The sequence below is a fragment of the Bactrocera tryoni genome, chromosome 4, assembly GCF_016617805.1.
Source record: "Bactrocera tryoni isolate S06 chromosome 4, CSIRO_BtryS06_freeze2, whole genome shotgun sequence".
Lineage (NCBI taxonomy): Eukaryota > Metazoa > Arthropoda > Insecta > Diptera > Tephritidae > Bactrocera > Bactrocera tryoni.
In genome coordinates, this window is record NC_052502.1 from 45,828,413 (window position 1) to 45,853,586 (window position 25,174).

The window sequence follows — 25,174 nt, forward strand, 5'->3', positions numbered from 1 at the left end:
GATTTTAGCAAAATTTGGCACACTGTGGCCATTTCAAACCAACTTAGATAGGATAGTAAAAACAATTCATAAACGGAAAATAAAGTGAAAGCTCTATTAAATGGACGCTATATTAAGTGGACAATTCTACAAGGTCTGTCGCAAAAGAAACAGAACTTTTTAAACATAACTGTTTCTGGTGTTTGATCTCTTGTTGACATATAGTAAAAATTTGAAGACAATTGGATAACTACAATCGATGTTATCGATCAAAAAGTGACAGCAGCTTTTGGTCATCGTTCGTAAAATGCATTTTGAACAAAGAGCAAATATTAAATTTTGTTTTAAACTTGGGAAAACGTTTACTGAAACATTTCAAATGATGAAAAAAGTTTATGGTGATCAGTGCCTATCCCGTAGTAATGTGCATGAGTGGTTTAAGCGATTCCAAGAAGGTCGTGAGAACCTCTGTGACGATCAGAAGTCGGTCGTCTTCAGAAGTCAAAAATAAAGATAATGCTGATTTGTTTTACGATTCCGAGGGTATCGTACACCGAGAGTTCGTCCCACCTTGCCAAACGATTAATGCTGTGTTTTACCTTGGTGTTATGAAGCGTCTTTTGTCACGCATACGTCGTGCTCGGCCACAATACCGTGAGGCAGGGTCCTGGCGCCTGTTGCACGATAATGCGCCGTGTCATCGGTCGACGCTTGTCACCGATTTTTTGACAAAAAACTCCATATTAACCATTAATCACTCACCCTACTCAACTGATCTGGCACCCTGTGATTTTTACCTATTGGGAAAACTTCTTTTGCCCATGAAAGGACATTGGTTTCAGGACATTTCAGCTATCCAAAAGGCGACGACCGATATTCTCAAGATCATTCCGAAAAATGACCTTAAACACTCATTTGAAATGCTAATTGGCCGGGCTAAACGCTGTATCGAAGCACAAGGAAACTACTTTGAATAAAAAAATATAACTTTTGAAAAATATTAATTTTTTGTTGTTTTTTTTTAACAGTCCTGTTTCGTTTGCGACAGACCTTGTATTAACTGAGCAGAATGGCTGGTAACCAGACATTGAGAAGGCAGCCTTAAATTCTTTATTTTTTCCAATGAAATTTACATACATTACATAACATTTTTGTACAAGTATGAACATATTCAAAATTAAACCTCAAGTTCAATCCCTTGTATTCTTATACCGCCAAAAACGTTTTCGCCTTTATTCGTAAGTAAAATTTTCACTGTATTGAATAGTTTATTATATGAATAATAGTATAAAATATATAACACAGCAACGCTGGGCGGGTCCACTAGTATACATATGTAAATATTTTCAATTTTTTTACTATTATTTATTATTTAGCACAACGAAAATACAACCAAAATTTGTAGAAGACATTTCCGTCGTTTCTTTGCGATCATTTCCCTTTTAGTTTGACTGAACGACGGCTGTGACATATTATATTTACTTACATAATGGTGTTGTTGCATATACCAAGGGGCAGTTCGTTAAATATATCCTCTCCGATTTTCGATATTTTTTCGTGCAATTTAACATTAGCATACTCGCAGGCGCAATTAAATTTAGCCAGGCTATTAAGTTTTCTGGTCTCTTTACCCTGAGCAGGGTATATTAAGTGTTTGCCCGGAAGTTTGATACACCCAAAAGAAAATTTCGGAGACTCTATATGGTAAATATAAATGATCAGCGAAATGAGCTAAGTCGATTTAGTTAGCTCCGTTTGTCTTGTCATTAGTTTTTGTGAAACCGATTTGACATATGTAGATTTTGCACACGGAAAAGCTCTATAGACTCTGCTCATTTGTCCACTATAACATGTATATACAAGATCGGGATGACAAGACGAGTCCGTTACTGTCTATCAGTCTGTCCGTCTGTAGTTCGTGCAAGCGCTAACTTGTGTAAAAATTAATGTATCATGATGAAATTTTGTAAACGTATTCCTTGGCAGCCAGTACTGTAGATGGACGGAATCTCATCTTTACATTTTCACAAAGTTCCAGGGCAGGGAGAAGGGGTTAAAAATTGGACAATGAGAGTAGCAGCGTTTTTTAGTTGAAATCCTACATCCAAATTTAGTGTGAGGTTACCCAGGCATTCTTAGTCAGATGACAACCACACCTACTACCCACTTAAAAATCCTTTAAACTCCATCTGATTCTTTCATTTTACAGTTTACAAACCAAACATCAATAATTTTAAAATACGGATTTTCAAACATCCGCTGTCACTTTATACCTTATACATACATATATTGTTCAATCTGTAAGGTTTCTTAATGAAATTTAAAGGGCGCTTATTTCTGGAAATGATATAACGTAACTTGAAAACCGAATAAAACCGAGCCAAGAAATTCCTTAGCCCCATCTCCCTTATACGGGGTGATCCATTTCGAGGGTTCATTCATTTTCCAAAAAAAAAAAAGTTAATGGAAAATGTTTATTATCATTCGAAGGAATATTCTTTACCACTTTGTTTTTTTTTTTGAAGATTATCTCTTTCAAATATTGGTCGCGGCTTAGATGGTCCATCAGTTGAGTTTCGTGCTCGTTCTAGCATTTCTACTGGTAACTGGCGAATGACCCGCGTGATGTTTTGCTCCAACGCCTGAATCGAAGCGGAATTGTCCGCATAGACTTCACACTTTACATATCCTCACAGGAAAAAGTTTAACGGTGTGATATCACACAATCTTGGTGGCCAATCGATCGGCCCAAAACGTAAAAGTATCGGCTCACCGATAATAAATCTATTCTATCTTGTTGAAACCAAATGTCGCCGAGATCGCGAACTTAAATTTCATGCATCAAAATGTATGAAATGGCAGCTCTTGCATCTCTTCAGGTAGCTCTTCGTACCAAATGCGCCAATTTTGCTTGTTTACATACCCTTCGAGCCATAAATGGACCTCACTGCTGAACAAAATTTGGCTCGAAAACGTCCGATCTTCTTTTCAAGACCCCATTCTAGCACAAGCTGTATTTTGTACGCTTTAAGATCTCGACGTAAAATGCGCCAAGTCGTTCCATCCGCCAGTTTGAGTTGCTGCGAACGGCGCCGAATCGACCCTCCACGGCCTTCGTGTACACTCTTCACTGCGTGCTGGACGTGCTCTATTCGATTGAATATTATTCAATAATAGTTGCTGGATCTCAAGGATGCTGTTGCGAATAGCACGGCCGATTATGTTGAGCATATGCTGAACGAAACCCATTCTTTACAGAACGTGAATTTCCATAATGAAATGCCAAACAATATTGAATAAAAATAACATGACAGCTTGACGCGATCCACACATGATCTGTCAGAAAAGGCTATTGAAAAAGGTACATCCACTTGAATCACTCGTTATTTTCCCACCTTTTCAGCTTTTCAAAGCGACAGCGCTTTCTTACTTGTTTCTTGTTTGTTTTTCACCGAAACAGTTAACTTAATGGTAGAAATTTTGTATATGAATTTATTCAATATTTTTTTTACTTAGATTTAAATTACAATATCGCGACAATTTAGCACATACACATAACAGATATAAATGTCAGAGTTAAAACTATTATATTAATATAATTTTATGCCAGCAACAAAAATTATCCAAACCGAAAAATACAAAAAATATATATGTACTAAATGTAAATAAACATAAAAAATTTAAATGCGTTAACAAAAAGTATTATAAACCTGACTGCAGCAGCAATTAATGCAATAATTAATTTAATGTCGAAATAGTAGTCGAAATATTGTTTTAGTGTAAAAAAACTGCTTAACTTAATTTTACGTCATAATTACAAGTGTTATAAAATTTATTTAAATTAAAATTTATAAAAATTCTAATTTTTCACACAAAAAATGCAGTAGTTGATTAGTGTTTAATATGAGTTTTGTTGTAAATAGTTATGCTTTGTTTTGGACCGTTATTGCATTATTTACAGCCTGTCACTTGCGCATACAAATGTCAAACATTTTATAAACATACGATTTTGTGTTTGAAAATAATATATTTTGCACAAAAATTATTATTTTTTAAATTTTTTTTTAATTATTGATTAATAAATTAACTTAACTTAGCTTGCTTTCCGTTGCTGGGGGTAAAATTTAAAATCATTAAATCTTCAGTTGTGGTGTATACGTTGCTGCAGCACGCTGCATTAAATACCGTTAATTTGTTTAAATACAATTTGTGATTCTTTTACTTAAAAAATATTTTTTTTTTATAATAATTTAACTGTATTAGTAGAAACAAAATAATTTCTAACTAACAAAATGACATTGATTGCAAAATTATGTTTTACTCGCACACATACATATATGTTTGCATACATTGTACATTGCTATAGTTGTTGTTTTTTGTGTAAATTTATATATGTATATAACTAGTCTAAAAAAAGCACTTTGAATTTTCACTCTAAGGCAACTCGGTGATTCGGCTCCGTGTTAACAGCGCTTGTGTCCGTCCTTAGCTGCTTGGAAGGCGCTCAAAGTAATTATGCAACATTTTGTTTTTGTTTTAATTAGCGCGCGTAACTTTACTATTTGCTATAAATAACTGTGATATTTTCATTAATGTTCAGCCGCTGCAAAGAGAAACCAGAGTTTAAAAAAAATGCAAAACAATATTTTTCTTCAACAAAGAATGTTTGGACGGGGTGATTTAGCATTTTCAAGCATAAAAAATTATTTAGTAATAGAAAGATCATACAATTAATAGTCAAAATGTTTGTTAAGGAAAAATCGGTTTGCATTTTTAAGCTAAAATTAATGAGCGATGAAGTTGTCTGTCACCTTATACCCTTTAAACACAACTATGTATGTCATAAAATTATAAAAAATAGTAAATAAATTATAAATACACCACATAACGGTAATTTTGGGTAAAAATTGTAATTGAATTGCTTACTTGTCCTGGCAATGACATGCGAACTGCCAATAGATTGGTAATACATCACGCTTCGCCAACCTTTCTTTCTTTCTTTCACTCTTTCGTTCTTTACAAAAAGTCATTCATATTGATGTAATTTTTAAAACTGAAGAAGAGCATAACAATCAACATAACGGTGTTGCGTTGAATAAAAAATATTAGTAAACAAGAAAAATTGGAAATTACATTCAAAACTTTCAAATAAATAGGACAGACACAGGGAAAAAAATACATAAGGCGAACGAAAAATGTGAAACGGGTGCACATGAGAAACACAGTTACACAGTTGAGTGATAGGATTTCGATTAGTTGCCCAAATTGACTTTTGAAATGACACAGATAAAGGATAAGGTAGAGTTAGTTGCGCAACACAGTGGGAGATTGAGAAAATGTAAGTAATGTGATAGCATGTAAGACACTTTCCTATGAAAATAATGTGCGAAAATCTTATAAATTTAATGCTATTTGAGTAGATGAGTTTCGTTTTCCTAACAGTTGTTTGAAACATCATAAAATAATAAAAAAAATTTAAATTAAATGGATGAGTCCATTAGGATGTGTAGGTTCGTCTGTGTGATGCTCGGAATGTAGGCAAAACATGAAAAAATTAAACTTAAATAATCTGGATAATATGGTGTGTGGAAAGACATTTAAGAGTAGTGTATGGTCGATATAAAACTTAGTAGCCAAAGGCTATAACCGCGTACACGGTGTCTACGCCAGTAAAGAAGAAGAAGCAATAGTTTTATGATGATATTTCATTAACATATATTAAATGGAGTTTAGAATGGTAATCGGTGCTTTAGTAATCTGAGCTTAGAAGAAGAGAAAACCATATGAAATTAATGCTACTGACAACAACTCATTAAATTGAAGCGTCTATTGTGACTTCTGCTGTATCACATATGGTCACGAAGGTCCGACAAGGAGGCGAAATGTGTCCCGCGGAAGGTTGCTCATATCTTTAAACCTTGCTCTGGTTGAACCCCCAGCAGTAGCTTGGTGTGGCGTATTCCTGGCGCCTACTGCCGGTGTCGTTTTCTCCCTCTCCCCAATTCCTTTATAGTGTGGGGCTCCACCGGAATGCACGGTTTCGACTCCATTATCCTGGCGGTCGCAATTGAAAACTGATAGGCGGTTCAGCCTCCCTATACACTCCTCCATTAAAGCGATTTGACCTCATAAGCTGAGATCGCTTTTTGTGCCGCTTGACTATCGCTAAGGATAGCGATATGCCGGATTGCGATAGTTACGATGGAATGAAAAAGAGTCTAATGTGTTAGGGGTCTCAAGCTCGGAAAAGATCTTTGCTTTGTAAAATGTATAGCGGTTGTTTATGACGGTTTAATATTCAACCCTACTATATTGCACCATCCTTTTGCTAGAATTAAGCCCCTTAGAACTACATCGCAGAGAGTGTTCTCAAATTTATCTCGCGCCATTATGACAATATCATCGGCTTTCTGACGCTTTTTTGGTAGAGTTGCCTAATGGTTCGAAAGTAAGAGTTAAATGGCAGATCTGATGCATTTGCATGCATATAGATGCATATATAGGTAAATAACGAAGTATTAAGAACGCTATTGTACAACAATTGAATAGATCTTATTATAGATCGAGGTCCTTTAATTCACAAGACACGGGGAAACATGCACATTTAGATGAATTCTTATGTATTAAATTAAATTAAAAAAAAATGTTTCAATGACAGATGAACTGCTATGCTATATCTATTTTGTAAAGCTAATTTTTTAGTTTTAATAAAGCATGAACGTCAAGAAGTGATAAGAGCAAGCATATTTTTCAGCCAATATCTAAACGAAAAATATCAATACTTATATTATAAATAGTTTATATACTATATGTACATATATAGATATTTACAAATACGTTTATTATTAGCTGTTTTCGATTTGATAGACATTGCAGAGTAGCGAATCGAACAAACTATATCAGATGTTCAAACAAAGGGGTAGTAATTGCGGTGCAACCCTGCGCTAACATGTCTTTTTACGCTTGCGAAATTGTGCTGCGATTCTTGCCTGGTGGAGAAATTCTTTCAGGAGCTAAGAATGCTTTGAAAGCACTTAGTTTTGTTTTCTATAAAAAATTATAATTTATTTCAACACCTTATTTTTACTAATACAAAAAAAAATTAAAAATAAGGTTTAAATTATTTGGCAGTAAAATTAATTTATGTTAAATTATTAAATTTTTTTTAATATTTTACTTTTCTGTTTAATTTTTGAAATTATTATTAAAAACAAAAAAATATTATATTTTTCGACTTTGTGAAAGCTTTCAAAATCTTATCCGTCGAAAACAATATTTTTAACGGAAACACTTCTTTTTTGTTGTTGTAGGCAGGACTGCGTTTTTTAATAGGAAAATAGGAAATTTAATTTTCAATCCCAAAATTGGAATTCAAAAATAAATACTTTATTCATCAAATCAAAAGTTGGATTGAAAAGGGATAAAGAAAGGAAAGATTAACATATTTCTAACTGAAGCAGTATAATTAAGAATAATTAAATGTAAATAAGACAAAAACTGCTAAACTGAGTCGATACTATATTAAAATTATGCTTTCATTACACAAAATTTGAATTGACACTCGGTTGAAAAGACCTTAGGAACATGATCTGAATACTAACTGTTCACTGTCTGGTGGCGACACACGTCCGCAGAATCAGAATCTCATGAACCTAGTAACTGAATTCCATCTGGTATCGCGAAGAACCAAAATTGCTCTATGCGTGGCTCATTGCCCTACTAGACAAACCTAACCTAAACTTTCCTTTGCAAACATAACCAAAATAGTACAACACAAGTACTCAAGAGCGAAATGATTAAAGATTCTAAACATAAATACAAATACATTTATTTTTTTTTTATATTTAACTAAATTTTGGATTAAAATTTATAATCTGATTTTGGGCATTACAAAATAAAATGAAAAATGCAATTCTTTTTATACCCTGAATAGGGTATATTAAATTTGTCACGAAGTTTGTAACACCCAGAAGGAAGCGTCGGAGACCCTACAAAGTATATATATAAATGATCAGTATGCTGAGCTGAGTCGATTTAGCCATGTTCGTCTGTCTGTCTGTCCGTCCGCATATATACGAACTAGTCCCTCAGTTTTTAAGATATCGTTTTGAAATTTTGCAATCGTCATTTTTTCTTCAAGAAGCTGCCGATATCGGACCACTATAACATATAGCTGCCGTATAAACTGAACGATCGGAATCAAGGTCTAGTATGGAAAACTTTCACATTTGAAAGTGTATCTTCACGAAATTTGGTATATATTATTTTCTAAGACAACAATGTAATCTCCGAAGAAATTGTTCAGATCGGTTAACTATAGCTTATAGCTACCATACAACTGAATTGGAATCAAGGGCTTGTATGGAAAACTTTTGAATTTGATGTGATATCTTCACAAAATTTTATGGGTTACTGCTTAAGGGGCTATACCAGTGTGACGCATGAAAAATTAGGCGATTTTCGTGAATTTTTTTAAAAGAAAGTACTAGATTGAATGTTTCGACGTTCTATGGACGTAATAAAGTATATTTTTAGCTATATTAAAAAAAAAAAATTTTCAAAAATATTGAAAAATAACGGAGTAATGTGCTGTCTGCGGAAGTGCCAAAAAAAAAGTGCCTCAACTGCTGGCATGATTCCGGTCGATTGAGTAGCTGAAACAAAAAAATTCAAAATGTTTATTAAACTTAAATATATTTTCTATACAATGAACTACGATCTTTGAAAAATATCAAAAATTAAGAAAATGGCGCCATTTTGAAAAAAAAAAATCGTTTTTTACGAAAAAATTGTCGTTTTTTTAATGCCAAATTGACAATTTTCAGCCAATCAAAAAGATCGTAGTCTATTGTATAGCAAATGTATTCAACTATATCCAGTTTTAATTTGAAGTCGATCGGTTAATTTCTCGTTGAGTTATAATGTCAGCAAATTTGAAAAATGTCGTTTCGAGAAAAACGCGTTTAAAGTTTCACTTATATGTATATGTTTGCACCTCTGAACGGTCGCTATTTAGAACGCTGCCATTCAAAAACTATTTAAAATACGACCTCGCCGATTTCACAGGATATTTTTGAATATATAAGCTATCGAAAAAAGCAAAAAAAAATTTTTTTTTTGAAAGTGTCACACTGGTATAGCCCCTTAAAGTAATAATATAATCTCCGAAAAAATTGTTCAGATCGGATTACTATAGCTTATAGCTTCTATACAAACTGAACACATAGTTACTAACAGAAATGCACCTGTGAAGGGTATATTAGCTTCGCTGCAGCCGAAGTTAACGTTTTTTCTTGTTACTAAATATTTTTGGGTGTATTTCCTCTAGACCGTACTGTTTTTTGAACGGAAGAAATCTTTCCATAATTATATAAATCTATCTAAGACTCATCCCCTGCACATACATACTCGTGACTACACCGATTACATAAACCATAACGACTCCAGTAAACTTTTTTCTTTGAAATTCACTAAGTAAATTATTACATTACATTTATCGATTTAATAGGTAAGGTCTTTAGACGCGGCTTACTTTTCTTTTTATTTTTCTGTGTGGTTATTTGATTTGAATTCGAAGCATGTAATTTCATTAGCGTGTGTAGGTGCATTTAAAATTAAATTAGGCGCTTAGTAATGGAGTGTAATAATATGGAAGTATGAAGTATTAGTCATAGATAAAGAGTGAATGCAGTAAAAGTGTGAGAATTAAAAAAAACATATTGACAGCACAAAACTACTAAAAGTCACACAACAGTTAATTTTGCTAGTTTGCAACTTGAATTGTGTTTACCTCTTTGCCGATGTCGTTCGTGAGTAGGGATTCTGCAATATTTTGGGGTGTGTCTCCATCACGCGCAACAACAAATTATCTAGGTAATCCTCCAGTTCTTTGACACGTTGACGCTGCAGCAACGCTTCATTCTCCATGCCATTCGCGATCAGCATGAGTTCCTAGAATAAAATTTAGATAAATTAGCATGCAATGAGACATTTGGCGAAAATAATTAAGTTGAACCTCTCGTGATTTGCCCTCGTATTTTTTGGCCAGTGCGGCGGATATCTCCGAGCGACGTTCCGCGTGTGATGTGGACTTCTCATGTCCGATTATAATGCGTTCGTTGGCTTTAGGACTTGGTGTGGAGCGATTATCCTCGCTTTTCTCTGTAAGATATGAATAACTTTAATGGAAAACTTTCCAATTCATATGCATGCATGAAATAAAAACACAGTTAATATAATGTAAATAATGATGAAAAGTGCAAATTTAATGCAAATGCTTGATTTTTGTATATACACACACAAAGCGTATATATGTATGTATGTACATATGTATTGCATGTAAGCTCTTGCTAAAACCAATTAAAATATATGCGTATTTAAATAGATAATATATGTATATGAGTATGTGAGTGTGAGTGATGATGAATATTTGCGTTTATGTGTGGACAGCGCACAAATGAAATCCACTGGCGGATTTGCGTTTGATTTTCTTGATTACAAAAGCGTGCATTTAATTTTCACAAATATGTACACTAAAACGAAACAAATCAGGTCAAAGCATTCCATGCCGACATTGCACAACATTTACAGGTGTATGTGTATTGGTTGTGTTTTTATTTTTTTGATAATCATGTCAGCTTTAAAACCCAGATTTATTAGTTAAGACATTATACCGAGCACACATAAAGCTTTCTTTTCGAAGTGTGTATGTGTGTGTGTACGTTTTCACTTTCAATTGCAACAAATCCGCCAGCGTTAGCCGCCACAGCCAACAACAACAACAAACGTTCATCAACCACTGCACACCGTCCCTCTCAAACGCTCACCTCGCTTATTCAGATACTTGAATTTGCCCAAGCGCCTTTCGCGTTTCTCATTCACAATCTCACTGGGCGATTGCTCGGGCGTGCTACTGTAGGGACTTTGTTCGTCTTCGAGCGATGTCGATCGTTTGGCAAAGTTCAATATGCGCTGATCTTCCTCGCGTCGCTTGGCTTCGCGTCGTTTCTCCTCTTCACGCTGCCGCATCTCCTCTTGTAAAGCCTCCTCTTCTTCACGCAAGCGTTGCTCATTTCTGCGTAGCTCCTCCTCGAGACGCGCATCTTCTGCGGCGCGTTTGCGCTCTTCGCGCTCAGCCGCTTCGCGACGGTTACGTTCTACCTCGGCGGCAATTGTAGCCGCTTCAAGTTCGGCTTGGCGCTGGCGCTTAGTTTGTGCCTGCGCTGCGGCCATTGCTTCGGCGTCTGCAGCGGCTTTGGCTGCTGCCGCTGCTTCAGCTTCAGCTGCAGCTTTAGCTTGCGCCTCAGCTTGGCGTTTGAGTTCGAGCTCTCGCTCTTCTTCAGCGCGCTTCAGTTCCGCTTCCCTTTCACGGTTACGTGGCATGGCCTTTGGCACAGGCGGCACTTTGGACTCTGCCTGTATGAAGGACTGTGTGTGCCACTTCTTATCTGTGTCCAAATCAAATAAGTGCGATTTATTGCGTTGCTCGAATTTGGCAAATGAAGCGTTAAGTTCATTGAAATCTTTTGTCTCTTCATCTGGCGACAGTAGACTAATGTTTTGTGTAGCTGCCACGGGTTTGGGGCTTATAATAAGCTCCTGTGGCTTTTTAGCAACGACTTCTTTGACTTCAGTTTTAATCGGTTCAGGCATAGCTTGCTTCTCTTCCTCTTCGGACTCTGAAGAAGATAATGAAGAATCGCTCTCGGAATGCATTTCTGAACTCTTCACGTTAGAGAACCCATTTGCTGGTTTCACAAAACTTTGTTCGTCTTTCTTTTCGGCCACCTTATTTGCATCATCGTTTGCTGCTGGTTGCTGCTCGGCCTCTTCAATGGGTGTTGGTAGGGGCACACGCGATTGCTCCCAGGAGCGTCGTTTCAAGGAATCGGTACTGCCAATCTGCAAGTTTTGTTTATATAATTTAGATTCCCATTCATCTAAGGCCGGTTCCTTCTGCTTCGGCGACGAGGCTATCATGTCGTTGAGTTGTTGTTGTGTGCGTGGTGGTTTCGAGGGCGGCGGCAGTGTTCGAGCACGGACGCTGAAGTCGTTTTCTAACTCCTCTAGTTCGGGATCTACGGCGAGATCCTCCTCCACCAAATCTCTTCTAGACGATAGCTTACCTCCAACTTTGTTCAGCAACGGTGAAGGATTACGTGGCGCGAAATTTTGTGTCGGTGGTTGTAAACTCGACCGTATATTCAACGAACTTGCTGAACTTTTGTGTGACAAGTTGTCAAAAACGAACTCATCTTCGTCCTCACTTATTACACCGGGATCAGCTTCACCAGCACGTTGCCCGTAACGTCGACTTCCGCCATTCGAACTGTTCGGCGTTCCAATGCTTGCAAATGAACCACTAAAATTGGAAACATCATCGCCATCCTTGTTCTTCTTCTTGCTGCTCAAATGCATTTTCGAACCAATCGATTTGGCGAACTTCTTAATGCCTTTACGCTTCTCTATTGTGCCTATCGAGAGCAGGCTGCCACCCACGGAAGAGGCCAGTTGGCCAATGGAAGACTTGTGTTTCTCCTTCTTGCTCAGATCGGTCAATGAGCCGGATTTCACAATGAAGGATATGCGCGCTTCCAGCTCTCCGCGCTCTTTATTCTTTTTCTCCTTCCCGGGTTTACTCTCCAATTTGAACCATTTGGAACGCGGACGGTCGTACACATCCATTTCATTGAGTGGCAAGGTGGCCTGGCCAAGAAACTCATCAATTCCGAGATTATTGCGATGCAGGCAGGTTAGAACGAGTTCAGCACGATTGCCTTGGTCGGGAATTTTACTGTGTATGGTAAATGATATGATCGTTACAATCCAAGCTGTTTTGCAATAGTAGGAAACTTATGAACTCCGCATTATGTCGGAGGTTACTTACAGTTCGCATTCTTCATTCCAGCTGACGTTCATCTCTGCTTTCTCCTTGACAGACGTTTGATACTTCTCCTTGCCCAACGATATTGTGACAAAACAGTTGTTGGTGCCATTTTTGCCTTTTGTTAGCAGACCTTTTGCTCGTTGAACTAAATGGGGAGAAAGGGAAATGAAAATAGTAAATAGACTTTTTATCTGAAACTATGAGTTTGTTACGGATTGAGCTTATATTTGGCCATCCTAAATATATATTGATGATATTATTAATAATAATAGATGAAAACTTTTGGGAAAAAAGGGCATGGCTCCGCCCTCTAATAGGTTTAATGTACATAACTATAATGGATGACAACCCCGCCCACTTCCCATATAACAGTACTGTTAAAAAACCAATCAGGGACATTAAATTTTATATCCAAAATGGTATGAAAGGGCTTTATTTGAGCAGAGGTAAAAATTGGACAATGGATTTCCAATGAGGGATCAAAATAAACCTAGATTTCATATAAAGGTTGTGTAACGTGTGTAATAGCTACTGCTATTAAGTTGAGCCGAAAACGAATTCAGACATATGTATGTCATTTGCTATACCCATGATTTAGACCGAACCAAAGGATCATGTATTTGTTAGTACAAGGACTGTTTCAAAGTAAATAGGACTTTTTGAATCTAGCGCCCTCTGGCTGCGTCTTTTATATGTCGACTGGTGCGTTAGAATCTGCTATCTTTATCGATTATCCAGTGAGACATGACATTTCATCTATTGGAAGTGAAGTTATTGCGTTTTAAGTGTGAATATGTTTGTATTATCGGTGCGAAAATGAATTTCGAACAAAGAGCCAACATTAAATTTTGTTTTAAAATTCATGAAACAAGTTTATGGCGATGATTGCCTATCCCGCAGCAGATTGCACGAGTGGTTTCAACGTTTTCAAAGTGGTCGTGAGGACATAAATGACGATCAACATGTGGGCCAATCAAAATCCGTGATCACCGGAAATTTCATCGAAACTGTGCGTGAATTCATCAAAAATCAGCCGAAATCATCATTGAAATTCATGTAAATGGAATTGAACATCCCCAAAACATCGATGTATCGCCGAACATTTGGGCTTACGAAACGTGTGTGCACGGTTTGTTCGTCACAAATTGACTGACGACCGAAAATTGTTCAGAAACCGTCTCATCGATCGACGCTTGCGACCGATTATTTGACCAAAAATCACATTTTAACCATTAACCACTCCCCGTATTCACCTGGTATGGCACCGTGCGACTTCTTCCTTTTCGGAAAAATACATTTGCCCATGAAAGGAAAGCGTTATGTACACGTAGAGGCCAATCAAAAGGCTTGCACCGGTATACGGGCGGCCATACCGACCAACGAGTTAAGACACTCGTTCGACATGCTTTTGGAGTGTGCAAAAAGCTATATTGAAACAGAAGGAGACTATTTTGAATGAAATAAATTGATTTTGCCGAAAAAACTATTTATTCTGTTTTCTTAAAGTCCTGTTTACTTTGGAACTCACCTTGTATTATGTCACTCAAACAAAATGCATCACAGCCAAGTCTGAAAACACTCCAAACTTATCTTCGGCGAACATACCCATCATACATCATAGTGCCGAACTGCCTCATCATCGATCAAAAAATCAGAAACAGAAATTCTCCAAACTTAGCAGGACAAAAATTAAAGGCAATATTTGTATGTTCACAAATACAACTGATAAAGGATAAGATCTTTAAAAACAACTGAATCATTAGGAAAAACTCCGCTCACAATGTTTTGTGAACGTTGTCCAAAATTTTCCTGGAAATTATAAATCGGAAAATTATAAAGACTTAATAAATGAACTTATAATGTTGTAAAAAGTTGACTCTCATCTGGATTTCAAGCCTGTAAATTTGGTCGCTGTGAGTGACGAACAAGGCAAGAGTTTCCATCAGGACCTTTTTTGTAATGGTGAAGCACTATCAAGGAATTAAAGCCGATTATTGTTGAAGACTTAAAAAAGATATGGTCTGCATCCAACGGGAAATGTTTAGCTAGTTCTCTCTAAGCACATTGTTTGATATAAACAATCTTCTAGTCGAATAAGGAAAAAGGATATTTTATGAAGATCTTTATCTTGACTGTGATCGGTCAGTTTGAATGACAGCGCTATGCCATGGTGCGATCTAAACAATATATTCGGAAGTTGTAGCGTTACTAAACTGAGGTAGAATCGATTCGACGCAGATCGACGCAGATCTTAAATTGAAAGCGTACAAACTATAGTTTGCGCAAGAACTGAAGCCGCTCGGCCTTGCCAAGCGACATCGCTTCGCTCTATGCCAAAATGTTGTTCAGCGATGAGGCACATTTCTGTCTCAATGGCTGCGTAAACAAGCAAAATTGCTGCATTTTGGGCGAAGAGCAACCTGAAGCAATTCAAGATCTGACATTTCATCTAGAAAAACAACGGTTTGCTGTGGTTTGTTGGGCGGTGGAATCTTTGGCTTATATTTCTTCGGAAATGGTGCCGGTTAGAATGTAACCGTCAATGGCGAATGTTATCGCGCCATGATGCTTGAAATTAAAGCTCGCGATCTCGGCAACATTTGGTTTCAACAAGACAGCATCACTTTCCACGAATCGCATCAATAAATGGATTTATTGAGAGAACAATTCGGTGGGCAGATAATTTCACTTTTGGGCCAGTCGATTGATCATCAAGATCAAGTGATATCACACCGTCAGACTTTTTCCTGTGGGGATATGTAAAGCTTTGGAGCAAAACATCACACGTGCCATTCGCCAGTTACCAGTCTCGTTCGAATTACCGAAAATTGGACTCCACGGATGGATCCTATGAGACGCAGCCGCGGCCAACATTTCAAAGAAATAAGCTTCAAAAAATAAATGCCAATGAATGTTCTTTCGAATGATAATAAACATTCCTCATTAACATTCCTCATTAAATTTGAAGTTTCGGTGCTTTTTCTTTAAAAAAAAAGCAGGGAAACTCGAGAGGATCACCCCTTATACATATGTATATATACACATATGTACTTTGTAGGTCAGCGAAGCTTGCATCTCAGATTATAAAAATATACAGCTATAAATTATATAGATACATTTGGCCAAAATACTAGAAGCTACAAAGTTTATTTGATTGAATTCGACCTGGTTTCGCACATTGAACTTTACCAGAAATCTCTGAAAACAAGTGAGACTTAACCTCGACGCAATTATACCAACTATTGTGATTCGTCGTCGAAATTATTGACAGATACTTATGTACATATGTATGTAGCTTTATAGTGAGATATAATTATGAGAAAAATTGTATGAATGTACAATACAAGCAAATTGAGCAAGAGTTCTTGAAGAAACCACAAAATAGAAGTTAAAATAAACTGCAAAAGCAAATAACTGGAAACAAAACAGTAAAGCACGGTAGCTGCTCGTTGCTGGCCGCTGATTCAGCCGCGATATTGGAGGCGACTCAGCTGAAAATGGAGCGCTCCAACCAAATGGCACAAATAATGACCAATAAATATCGCGACATAATGAGGCAAACAAACAGAGCTAATGACTAATAACTGTGCGGAGCGTTAGACAAAGCAAGCAACAAGGCAGTCTATTATAATGCCAGTTAAGCGTAATAGATGAAAGAAAATATTTATACATATGTATGTATGTATACACGCATGCTTTTTGTTTTTGCAATTATGCAAGGCGCACAGGTAATCTTTATACATTTTTATATATTTAGTAAATAAGTAACTTGCGAAAAAAGTGGTGGAAGGCAGGCAAACCGAAGAAACCTAAAATGGTGCGGTGTCTGGTTGTTTTGGTTGTGGGCGGTGCAGACAAGCAGCAGCAACAGCGAAATTAACCACAGACACAAATACCAAACATTTTGTATTTTGTATGCCACAAAAGCAACAGGTGAGCAGCGTGGCATTAATCGAACGAAAACACAACACAAAAATGTTAAAGAAAAGCAAATAAATAGAGAAAATATATAAAAAAAAATGAGAAAAGAAAAATAAATAAATATGAAAAAAGTAAAAAAAAATGCGAAAAGTAAATAGCAGAAAAGAGAAAAGCACACAATATAATTATCTATATGCACCACAAATATGCGCGATCGCTAAAGTGGGTGAGTGGAAGGTGTTGCTGGTGCAAGGTGTGGGCGGTGAATGCGCAACGTGCAATTACTAACGCATTATCGGCATATTTGCGCGCAAACACAACGTCTGCGAAAGCTCACATTTGAATGCGGCGCTTCCCTTTCCTCGCCTTTGCGTCAGCGCTGTCGACAAACGTTTGCATATTTTGCATTTTTTCACGAACTGCTTTCTTTTTGCTTTTGTTTTTGTTGTAATTTTTATTTATATTTTACTTTTGTGCGCTTTTGCCGTTTATTTATCTCACTAATTGCGATTAACTAACCGAAGTAGTTCAACCAAAATTGTAAGCTTTGTAAACACGTATCTTAAACGGTATGTAAGCGTGTTTGGAGCCCACAAAGTACATAAAATTATGCAAAAAGCAGCGAGCCATAGAATATGGGTATGTGTTATAAATGGCGATGCCGATGACGCTAGCGATTTTGGCCAATTTGGTCATGGTTGCGAAAGTTTGGCTGGAAATAGCTAAATAAGTGAAGTATGCCAAAGCAACTAACTCGATTTAGATTTGAAGAATTAAGTTATTACAAAACTACAAACGTTTATGGTAGATAGTGGTTAGAGGTAAATCCTTCCTTCGTTCGAATTCTTTACCTTAATTATTGTTGTCACTTTGCAGGCAATAAAAAACCGACGCGTGTAATTCTGTCAAGAAAGGGCTGGGTGCCTGCATAGTTGATGCTCAAATGTGAGTCGAGCGTAAATGGGAAAATTATTAAGAGATTCTTAGGGGCCCGCCTAATAGACGCTCAAAGCCGGGCCGACCGTAAATGGGGAAATGCGCTCGGCTCGGCTTTAAGCGTTCACCTTGCGAGCACTCTAAGAATCTATTAGCCGTTCACAGTCGCCTTAAAGCTTGTTTTTTTGTCCATTTCGGGGAAATCAAGATTAAAACTACAAATAAGAGATCAGGAGGATAAGCTCAACTATGTAAAGGTTGATCCATTTCGAGGTTCCCTATTTTTCTAAAGAAAAATCACAGAAATTTCAACTTTAATAGAGAATTACCATTCGGAAGAACAATATTTGGCAGTTATTATTTGAAGATTATATCCAGCAAATGTTGCCCGCGGCTACGTCTCAGGTGGTCCACCCTTTGAGTCTAATTTCGACTGGTAACTGTCGAATGACACAGGTGATGTTTTACACCAAGGCCTGACTCGAAGCGGGATTGTCCCCATAGACTTTAAATTTTATATATCCTCACAGAAAAAAGTCTAACGGTGTGATATCACACGATCTTGGAGATCAATCGACCAGCCCAAAACGTGAAATCATCTGCCCACCGAAGTGATCTCTCAATTAATCCATTGGTTGATGCGATGTGCGGGAAATGGCGCCGTCTTGTTGAAGTCATCAAATAGTGGATTGTCATGCCACGATAACGGTCACCAATGACGGTTACATTCTCCCCGGCCCACAAACCACACCAAACCGTTGTTTTTTCTGGATGAAATGGCAGCTCTTGTATCCTTTCAGGTTACTCTTGGTAGTAAATGCGGCAATTTTGCTTGTTTACATACCCATTGAGCCAGAAATGAGCCTCACCACTGAACAAAATTTGGCTCGGAAACGTCGGATCTTCTTGGAATTTTCCAAGAGCCCATAGAGCGAAGCTATGTCGCTTGGGAAGCTCTATCGGCTTCATTCCTTGCACAAGCTGTATTTTGTACGCTTTCAATTTTAGATCTCGACGTAAAATACGCCAAGTCATTCCATGCGTCAGTCCGAGTTGCTGCGAACGGTGCCGAATCGACTCTCCACGGTCTTCGTGTATACTCTTAACTACGGCTACTATATTTTGGGCGTGGTCTATGAAAAAAGTACCTCTACTTGGATCACCAGGTGGGAACTACATATATGTATAACTAAATCTGAAAAAGTTTTTTTAAAAGGTCAATAGAAAAGTCCTTGTCATGGCACATAGATGGCACTACTAGAATTTACAAGAATTTTTGTTAGCTCTAACCTCCTAAAGGCGCGTGTATAAATTAGACAGCCGTCGAATCATTAGTTTGTGAATTATATCATTTTGAGTACAGCAACTTTTGGTATTGTGTGAAAAAATGGACAAAAAGAAATTTCGCTTGTTAATAAAATATAATATATCTTTTTGAAGGGAGCAAATACAGTTGAGGCAAAAACTTGGCTTGATGCCAAGATTCTGGGCACTGCCTCAGTAAAATCAACCACCAATGATTGATATGAACACCGAAAACGGTGAGCGCTGTGAATGTCCAAATGTGGTTGTTATCGACAAAAGTAACAAAAAAGTCCACGAAATAATTTTGGATGACTCAAAAGCGAAGTTGTTTGAGATAGCAGGCACTCTGTCATCATATCATTCATGAATATTTGGGTAATACAGGGTTCTGTGCAAAGTGGGTCCAGACTTTTTCGGAACGATACCCACGATTTCTCAGGTTCGACTGGACCGATTTACTTGAAATTTTTATAGAGTCTTCTTTATAGGCTTGTCTATGGTTGGAACCTAGCCCCATCCCCAAATTTTTATTATTTTTAAAAAATTCGAAATAGTCAGAAAAAATGATCCAAAAAAACTTTTTCTTTCAGGCAGTCGCCATTTTGTGAAAAAAATTGTTCCCACTTTTCCGTAGTTCCGGCCATTGCGACATTATTCTAGATGAATTAATCTTTTTTTTTTGGTTTCAGATAACTAGGAGGGTTGAAATCACGGGTATGGTCACGTGGAAATTTTTAGAGTTGAAGTTGAAGACAAGCCTCGGTCTGGACGATCTGCGACCTCTTCAACTGACGAAAATATTAAGAAAGTGAAGGATATAGTGCTTGAAAATCGTCAGGCAAGTGTTAGAGAGCTGGCAAGAGAGCTCGACATATCTCGAGGTTCGAATGATTTTGATGGCTAGTTTGGGTACGTAACGCGTTTTTGCTCGACTCGTCCCGATAAAGCAGAATTTTTTCCAAAAATAGTACGATTGTGATCGAATATAAAGCCAAAACACGCAATGATCACCATCGACCAACCAGCGTATTCACCATTCCGTATGTTTTTTTCTCGTTTCCCACACTCAAATTGGCACTCCGTGGAGCCCGTTTTCAGTCGATCGAAGAGATAAAACAAAATTCGTTGAAGGAGCTGAAGGCCATTCCAAAAAAGGGTTTATGAAAAGTGTTTCGAGAACTGGAAAAATCGTTGTCATAAGTGTATTACATCTGGTGGGGACTGCTTTGTAGGCCACAAAATAAATATTGATGAATAATTAAATATTCTGCGTTTTATTTACAATTTCCGCGTACTTTTTTGCCACAATGTATCCATACATATGTATGTATATATAAAAATGATGAATACATACAATGTGCTTAAGCTACAAAATCAGCTGTGAAAGGTGCCCCCAAAAAACACTGTTTGTTGTGCAAGAGAGAGTTTTTTCTCAAGTCTACATAAATTTTTCTTTTATAATTTGCTGCGATGGTTATCACCTTTACAATACAAACATATGTATGTATGTATGAATTATATGTGTGTAGTATGTATTCATAAAGCGAGCTCGTAAAGCTTTTATTATCACGCTGTCGGTTTATAGCTCTTTGGACCCGTCGCCACTTCTGTCACTTTCCATTATTTCGATATAAAAAAAGAAAAGCTGATATACAAATTAACAAAGTAAGCTTACAAATTCACACTCAGTTGGGATTTTAAGCATGTATGTATGTGTGTATGCACATACAATTAAAGGTGAAAGAAATTTCAAGTTCAACACGCGTTTTATTGAAATCAAGGCAAAATGCTTTTCTATATACCACACACCCTACTTACATGCATATGTACTTACATTGTATAGATATAACTACATAATTATGTATATACTAGCAGCATGATGTAGCAAGCTTGCGCCGAAACGAATTATTCGACTGGGTTTCGTTCAACATTATCACTTTTTAGCACTTTCCTTAGCTACTTAGCGCCGGAGCACTTATAGTTCCACATGAAAGTGGCTTCCGGCTCGTGAATATTACGCATTTCGCTGCGTTACTTATTTTCGTCTAGCTGCCAATTACTGGTTCAAAATATATACACAATTTTTACTCGGTAAAATAATAATAAACGCGTGTGATTATACAAAGGTAACTATACACCATATGGATGTGTGTGTGTGTGTGGTTGCGCGTCTTTGCCGATGACCTCATTGCGAAGTTTTTACCTTCGCGTGCTAAACTGCTGTTTCTTTTGACTCACTCACTCACTCGTCTCTGTGTTACTCACTGCACCCATGGACTTTTTTCTTTTCCTTTCAGCATTCGCCATTCTATGCGGTTATTTTGTATACATTTTTTATTATTATTTATTTGATTTTGTTGTTGCTTGTTACTCTATATAACATAACAAATGCGTGTTGACTATTCTTGTTGGTGTGCGTCTAACAAATTTGGCAATGCCGCTTCAGTGCACCCCCTCAAATACGCCGGTTCGCCTATTCGTCGTCGTCACACAATGTCATCATCGGCTTTGTGGCGCTTACAAAGCTTTCGCGAAGCCGTTGGTGGTATCTATTGTAATATAATATTATAGCAAATGTTTGGTTTCGATTCCAGGTTTTTTTGTGTTTGTTTTTTGTAACATTTTTCACATAAACTATTTTATGTGGAGCGTGATTGTGGATTTTTATTTTTAAACTGGGTAAAAGTTTATAGTATGTGTATATAAACATGGAAGTAGGTAACATAGTATAATGCTTGTAATACCCTGAATAGCATGACGGGCTGAGTCGATTTAGCCATGTATCACCATGTTTTACCTCATCGATCGTCTAAAAACGAGTTCTATAGAGTGCCAATTTCAGTTTGGGGAACAAGAAAAAATCACACGCAGCCAAATCTGGTGAATACCGTGGTTAATCGGTGATATTCACTGCGTTTTTGGCTTTAAATTCAGTCATATTGCGGCTCGATGCAAAAAAAAAATCGGAAGAGTCGAACAAGAACGCTTTTAAACCCAAACTATCCACCAGAATCATTCGAACGGACTTGCGAGATACATATGTCGAGCTCTTTTCCGATCTCTCTAACACTTGGCGGACGACTTTCAAGCACCATATCCTTCACTTTTTTAATATTTTCATCAGTTGAAGTGCTTGTATGGAAAGCTTTTCCATCTGACGAGATATTTGCACGAAACAGATCGAGCAAACAATACCGAACAATATCAAGAGCTACCTACCAAACTGGCCTATCAAAATTTTTCCAAGCGATCTTTTCTGTTTGAGAAATTATAGCTTCGGTGGAACCGAATGTTAATTTTTTTTTCTTGTTCTATGAGAATTTCAGAATTTGTGGAAGAAAATACATATACTCGACGTTTCCGTAGTAGTATTAATTAAAATAAAAGCGGATAGTTTCATATTTAATAAGCAAAACTTTTGTCTTCCAGAGTGGTCAAAACGGTTTGCTGCCTATTGGGTTTCTTACATTTATGGTGTGATAGAAATCACTTAAGGCAAGTTTCGGAACAGCGAAAGGTCGGACAAGTTTCGCATTCGCCGCATATTGATGAATAATTAAACATTCTGAATACAGTAAGAAAAAAATGGTTCTCACCTTAACATTTTTCCTGAAAAACGATTGTCAATTTATGAAGGTATTTTTAATCCATATATGGTAGTTGGTGGCATAACAAGAGACCAGCATTCTTAGATGTCTAAGTGCGATTCTTCGTGACGCTTGTCACAAAGATTAACCGTATTATCTGACTTCATATAAGCTACGTGGATCAAACACCACCAATCCGTTACTAAGACAGTTTGGTCTACGTACCCCGAACAGTGAGTTTTTATCTAACAATGGGTTGTAAACTCGGCATAATTCCTCGAAAGGCAACAATATTCAGTAATAATAATCATAATGAAATTTTGGAATACCCTTGGAAAGTTCCAAGGCAGAATCAGCTTCAGTAATATGAGATACAGCAAATGTAAGAGGAGAATTGCGAAATCACGGCGATCTTATTGAATGAGAAAACATGATGAGAAGAATGATGACAGGGCGCTGTGTACTATCTAAGAAATATAAAGCTGGAAAAATATGTACACCCAAAATTTTAAAATATTTTGTGTTATTGGCTGTCACATTTTTACTTATTTGTGGTCGATATTCTCCACTTGTAAGGGGATTTATTGAAATTAATTGTTAATTGTAGGAGGAAATTGAAGTTATGAAATCTATAAACCATCAGATCATTTATGTATATAGTTATCCTCTGCTACGCTGCAAATTAATATGGAGTGCCAAACCTGCCTCCCCGATTAATTATTGTTTTGACCATTATCTTTAATGATAATACTATCTTTACCTTAATTTTTTTATCTGAAATGGATTTTTTAGGAATAATCTTATGCACTCTTGTTTTATTATTGCATTTTGTTAAAATTTTCTTTTTTCATTTCAACCACAATTTAATTTGTTTAAACTATATTTAAATATAAGATAAGATAGATTATCTTAAACAAGATTGTCATCAACTGTGAATTCACTTTTTATAAAAACATTCATACATACACATGTACTAAAAGCAATAAGAGGAGTGATGTACGCTGGCAGTCACAAAAAGAGGCTTGTAATTCAACTTACATAGTACAATACATATACTAGGTACATACATATGTATTAGGGTGAGTCAAAAATATGGAAAAATATTTCAGCAAGTAAAAATATTTAGCTTAACATTAAAAGGTGTCGGTGCGGTGGAGAGTGTAGAAACATTTGCATTAAAAATACCATAACTTTTGAAGGTTTTAGAATAAGAAAAATTACAAGGAAGTGAAAAAAGTATGAAAGCTTTTAAATATAAGATTATTTAAATATAGAACAATAGATTTTCAAACAAAATTGTGTGCTCTAGTAGAAATCGAGATGTAGACGATTGTATCTTAAATGGTTTAAGGGATCGTCTCAGTATGACCCTCCGGAAAATCACTGATTTTCGTATAGTTGAATAAATGTTGAAATGACACGTAAAAAAACGATGTCACGAATTGCGGCCGCAATTTTGATCTAAAAGAAAAATTTCGAAAAGATTACTAATCTATAGGAAAAGTCGCTATTCCGCTATGGAGAGTTTTTTTGGTTGATATTTGACAAAATGGAAAAAGTTTCGAATTTTGGCCATTTTTCCGACAATTTTTCGTAGAAAAAATAAAAAGATTTCAACAAAAAAAAGTTGACATATCGCGATAGAGAATGACGTTAAAAATGTTTTCTCCAAATTGGAACTAGATATCTTCAAAACTCTTACTTTGAGAATGGAAACCGAGAGAAACGCGTTTAATGACTGGAGTAGAAATGCTGTAGCGACCGTAATAATTTGAATTTCGATTTCAAAATTTGAGAGAGTATTTATTACAGTGTATACTATCCTATAATGCAACAAAAAAATCGATTTTGTTGAAAATTTCACACTGAGACGATCCCTTAAAATTATGGTACTTTCCAAAAGTTTTTTGTGTGATTTTTATATAGGGAACTTTGAATATTCACTACTTTCGAAATTAAGAAAACCATTTTTCCTTGTAGGGAAATTTTTTATATACATTAGAGGTACTTATAACAAGGTCAGTTTTTGGCTCATCCTAATATTAATTTATTATCTACACTTCACATGCAAACTAGTTTAGCAAATGACTGCACCTTTTTAATTAAACACATACACATACATATATTTTTATGGTCGCATTTCGCACGAAAAATTGCAAAAATTACAATAAAAAGGCAAAAGGCTAACTAAATATTGTAATATCAATGTCCCATAGACGCGACAGATACCCTACCATTTGGCCGGGATGACATTTTGGCCTTTTGGCGAGGTCAGCAAGTGGGTTAATTAATTTAAATGAAAGCATTTTGGGGCGCCCCAACAGCAACAACAACAGCAGACAGACACGAAGCAATGTGTGGCCGAGATAAAAATCTGGCGACATACCTAAATACATTTGACAATGCTTGCACAGCTCATTTTCACTTGATTCTTTTGCACTCGCCGTTTATGGAGCAAAAACAACAACAAGAAAAAAAGCAAGAATTGAATTTAGCTCAAACGAATTTACGCTGTGCGCGCTTTGCACAAATGCACTTCACAAAGCAGATGTCAACATTG

The 25,174-nt window shown here is 36.6% G+C and overlaps 1 protein-coding gene across 4 annotated transcripts in view; it reads right to left on the minus strand.

The window, feature by feature from the left end:
- Nucleotides 1-4,096: 4,096 nt before the first annotated feature.
- Nucleotides 4,097-25,174, minus strand: part of LOC120776174 (rab11 family-interacting protein 1) — a 47,046-nt gene continuing 25,968 nt past the window's right edge. For 2 of the 4 annotated variants that reach the window (XR_005705398.1, XR_005705399.1), the window contains 6 exons: nucleotides 12,866-13,010; nucleotides 10,806-12,772; nucleotides 9,995-10,140; nucleotides 9,770-9,930; nucleotides 4,906-5,032; nucleotides 4,097-4,582 (listed from right to left, as the gene is read on the minus strand). Coding sequence is in view for 1 of the 4 variants with exons in the window: in XM_040106787.1 (XP_039962721.1) it covers nucleotides 4,576-4,582; nucleotides 9,770-9,930; nucleotides 9,995-10,140; nucleotides 10,806-12,772; nucleotides 12,866-13,010 (2,426 nt within the window). In the remaining 3 variants the exon portion in view is untranslated. The remainder of the gene's footprint in view (nucleotides 4,583-4,905; nucleotides 5,033-9,769; nucleotides 9,931-9,994; nucleotides 10,141-10,805; nucleotides 12,773-12,865; nucleotides 13,011-25,174) is intronic. The other 2 variants (XR_005705400.1, XM_040106787.1) reach the window with 2 other exon arrangements.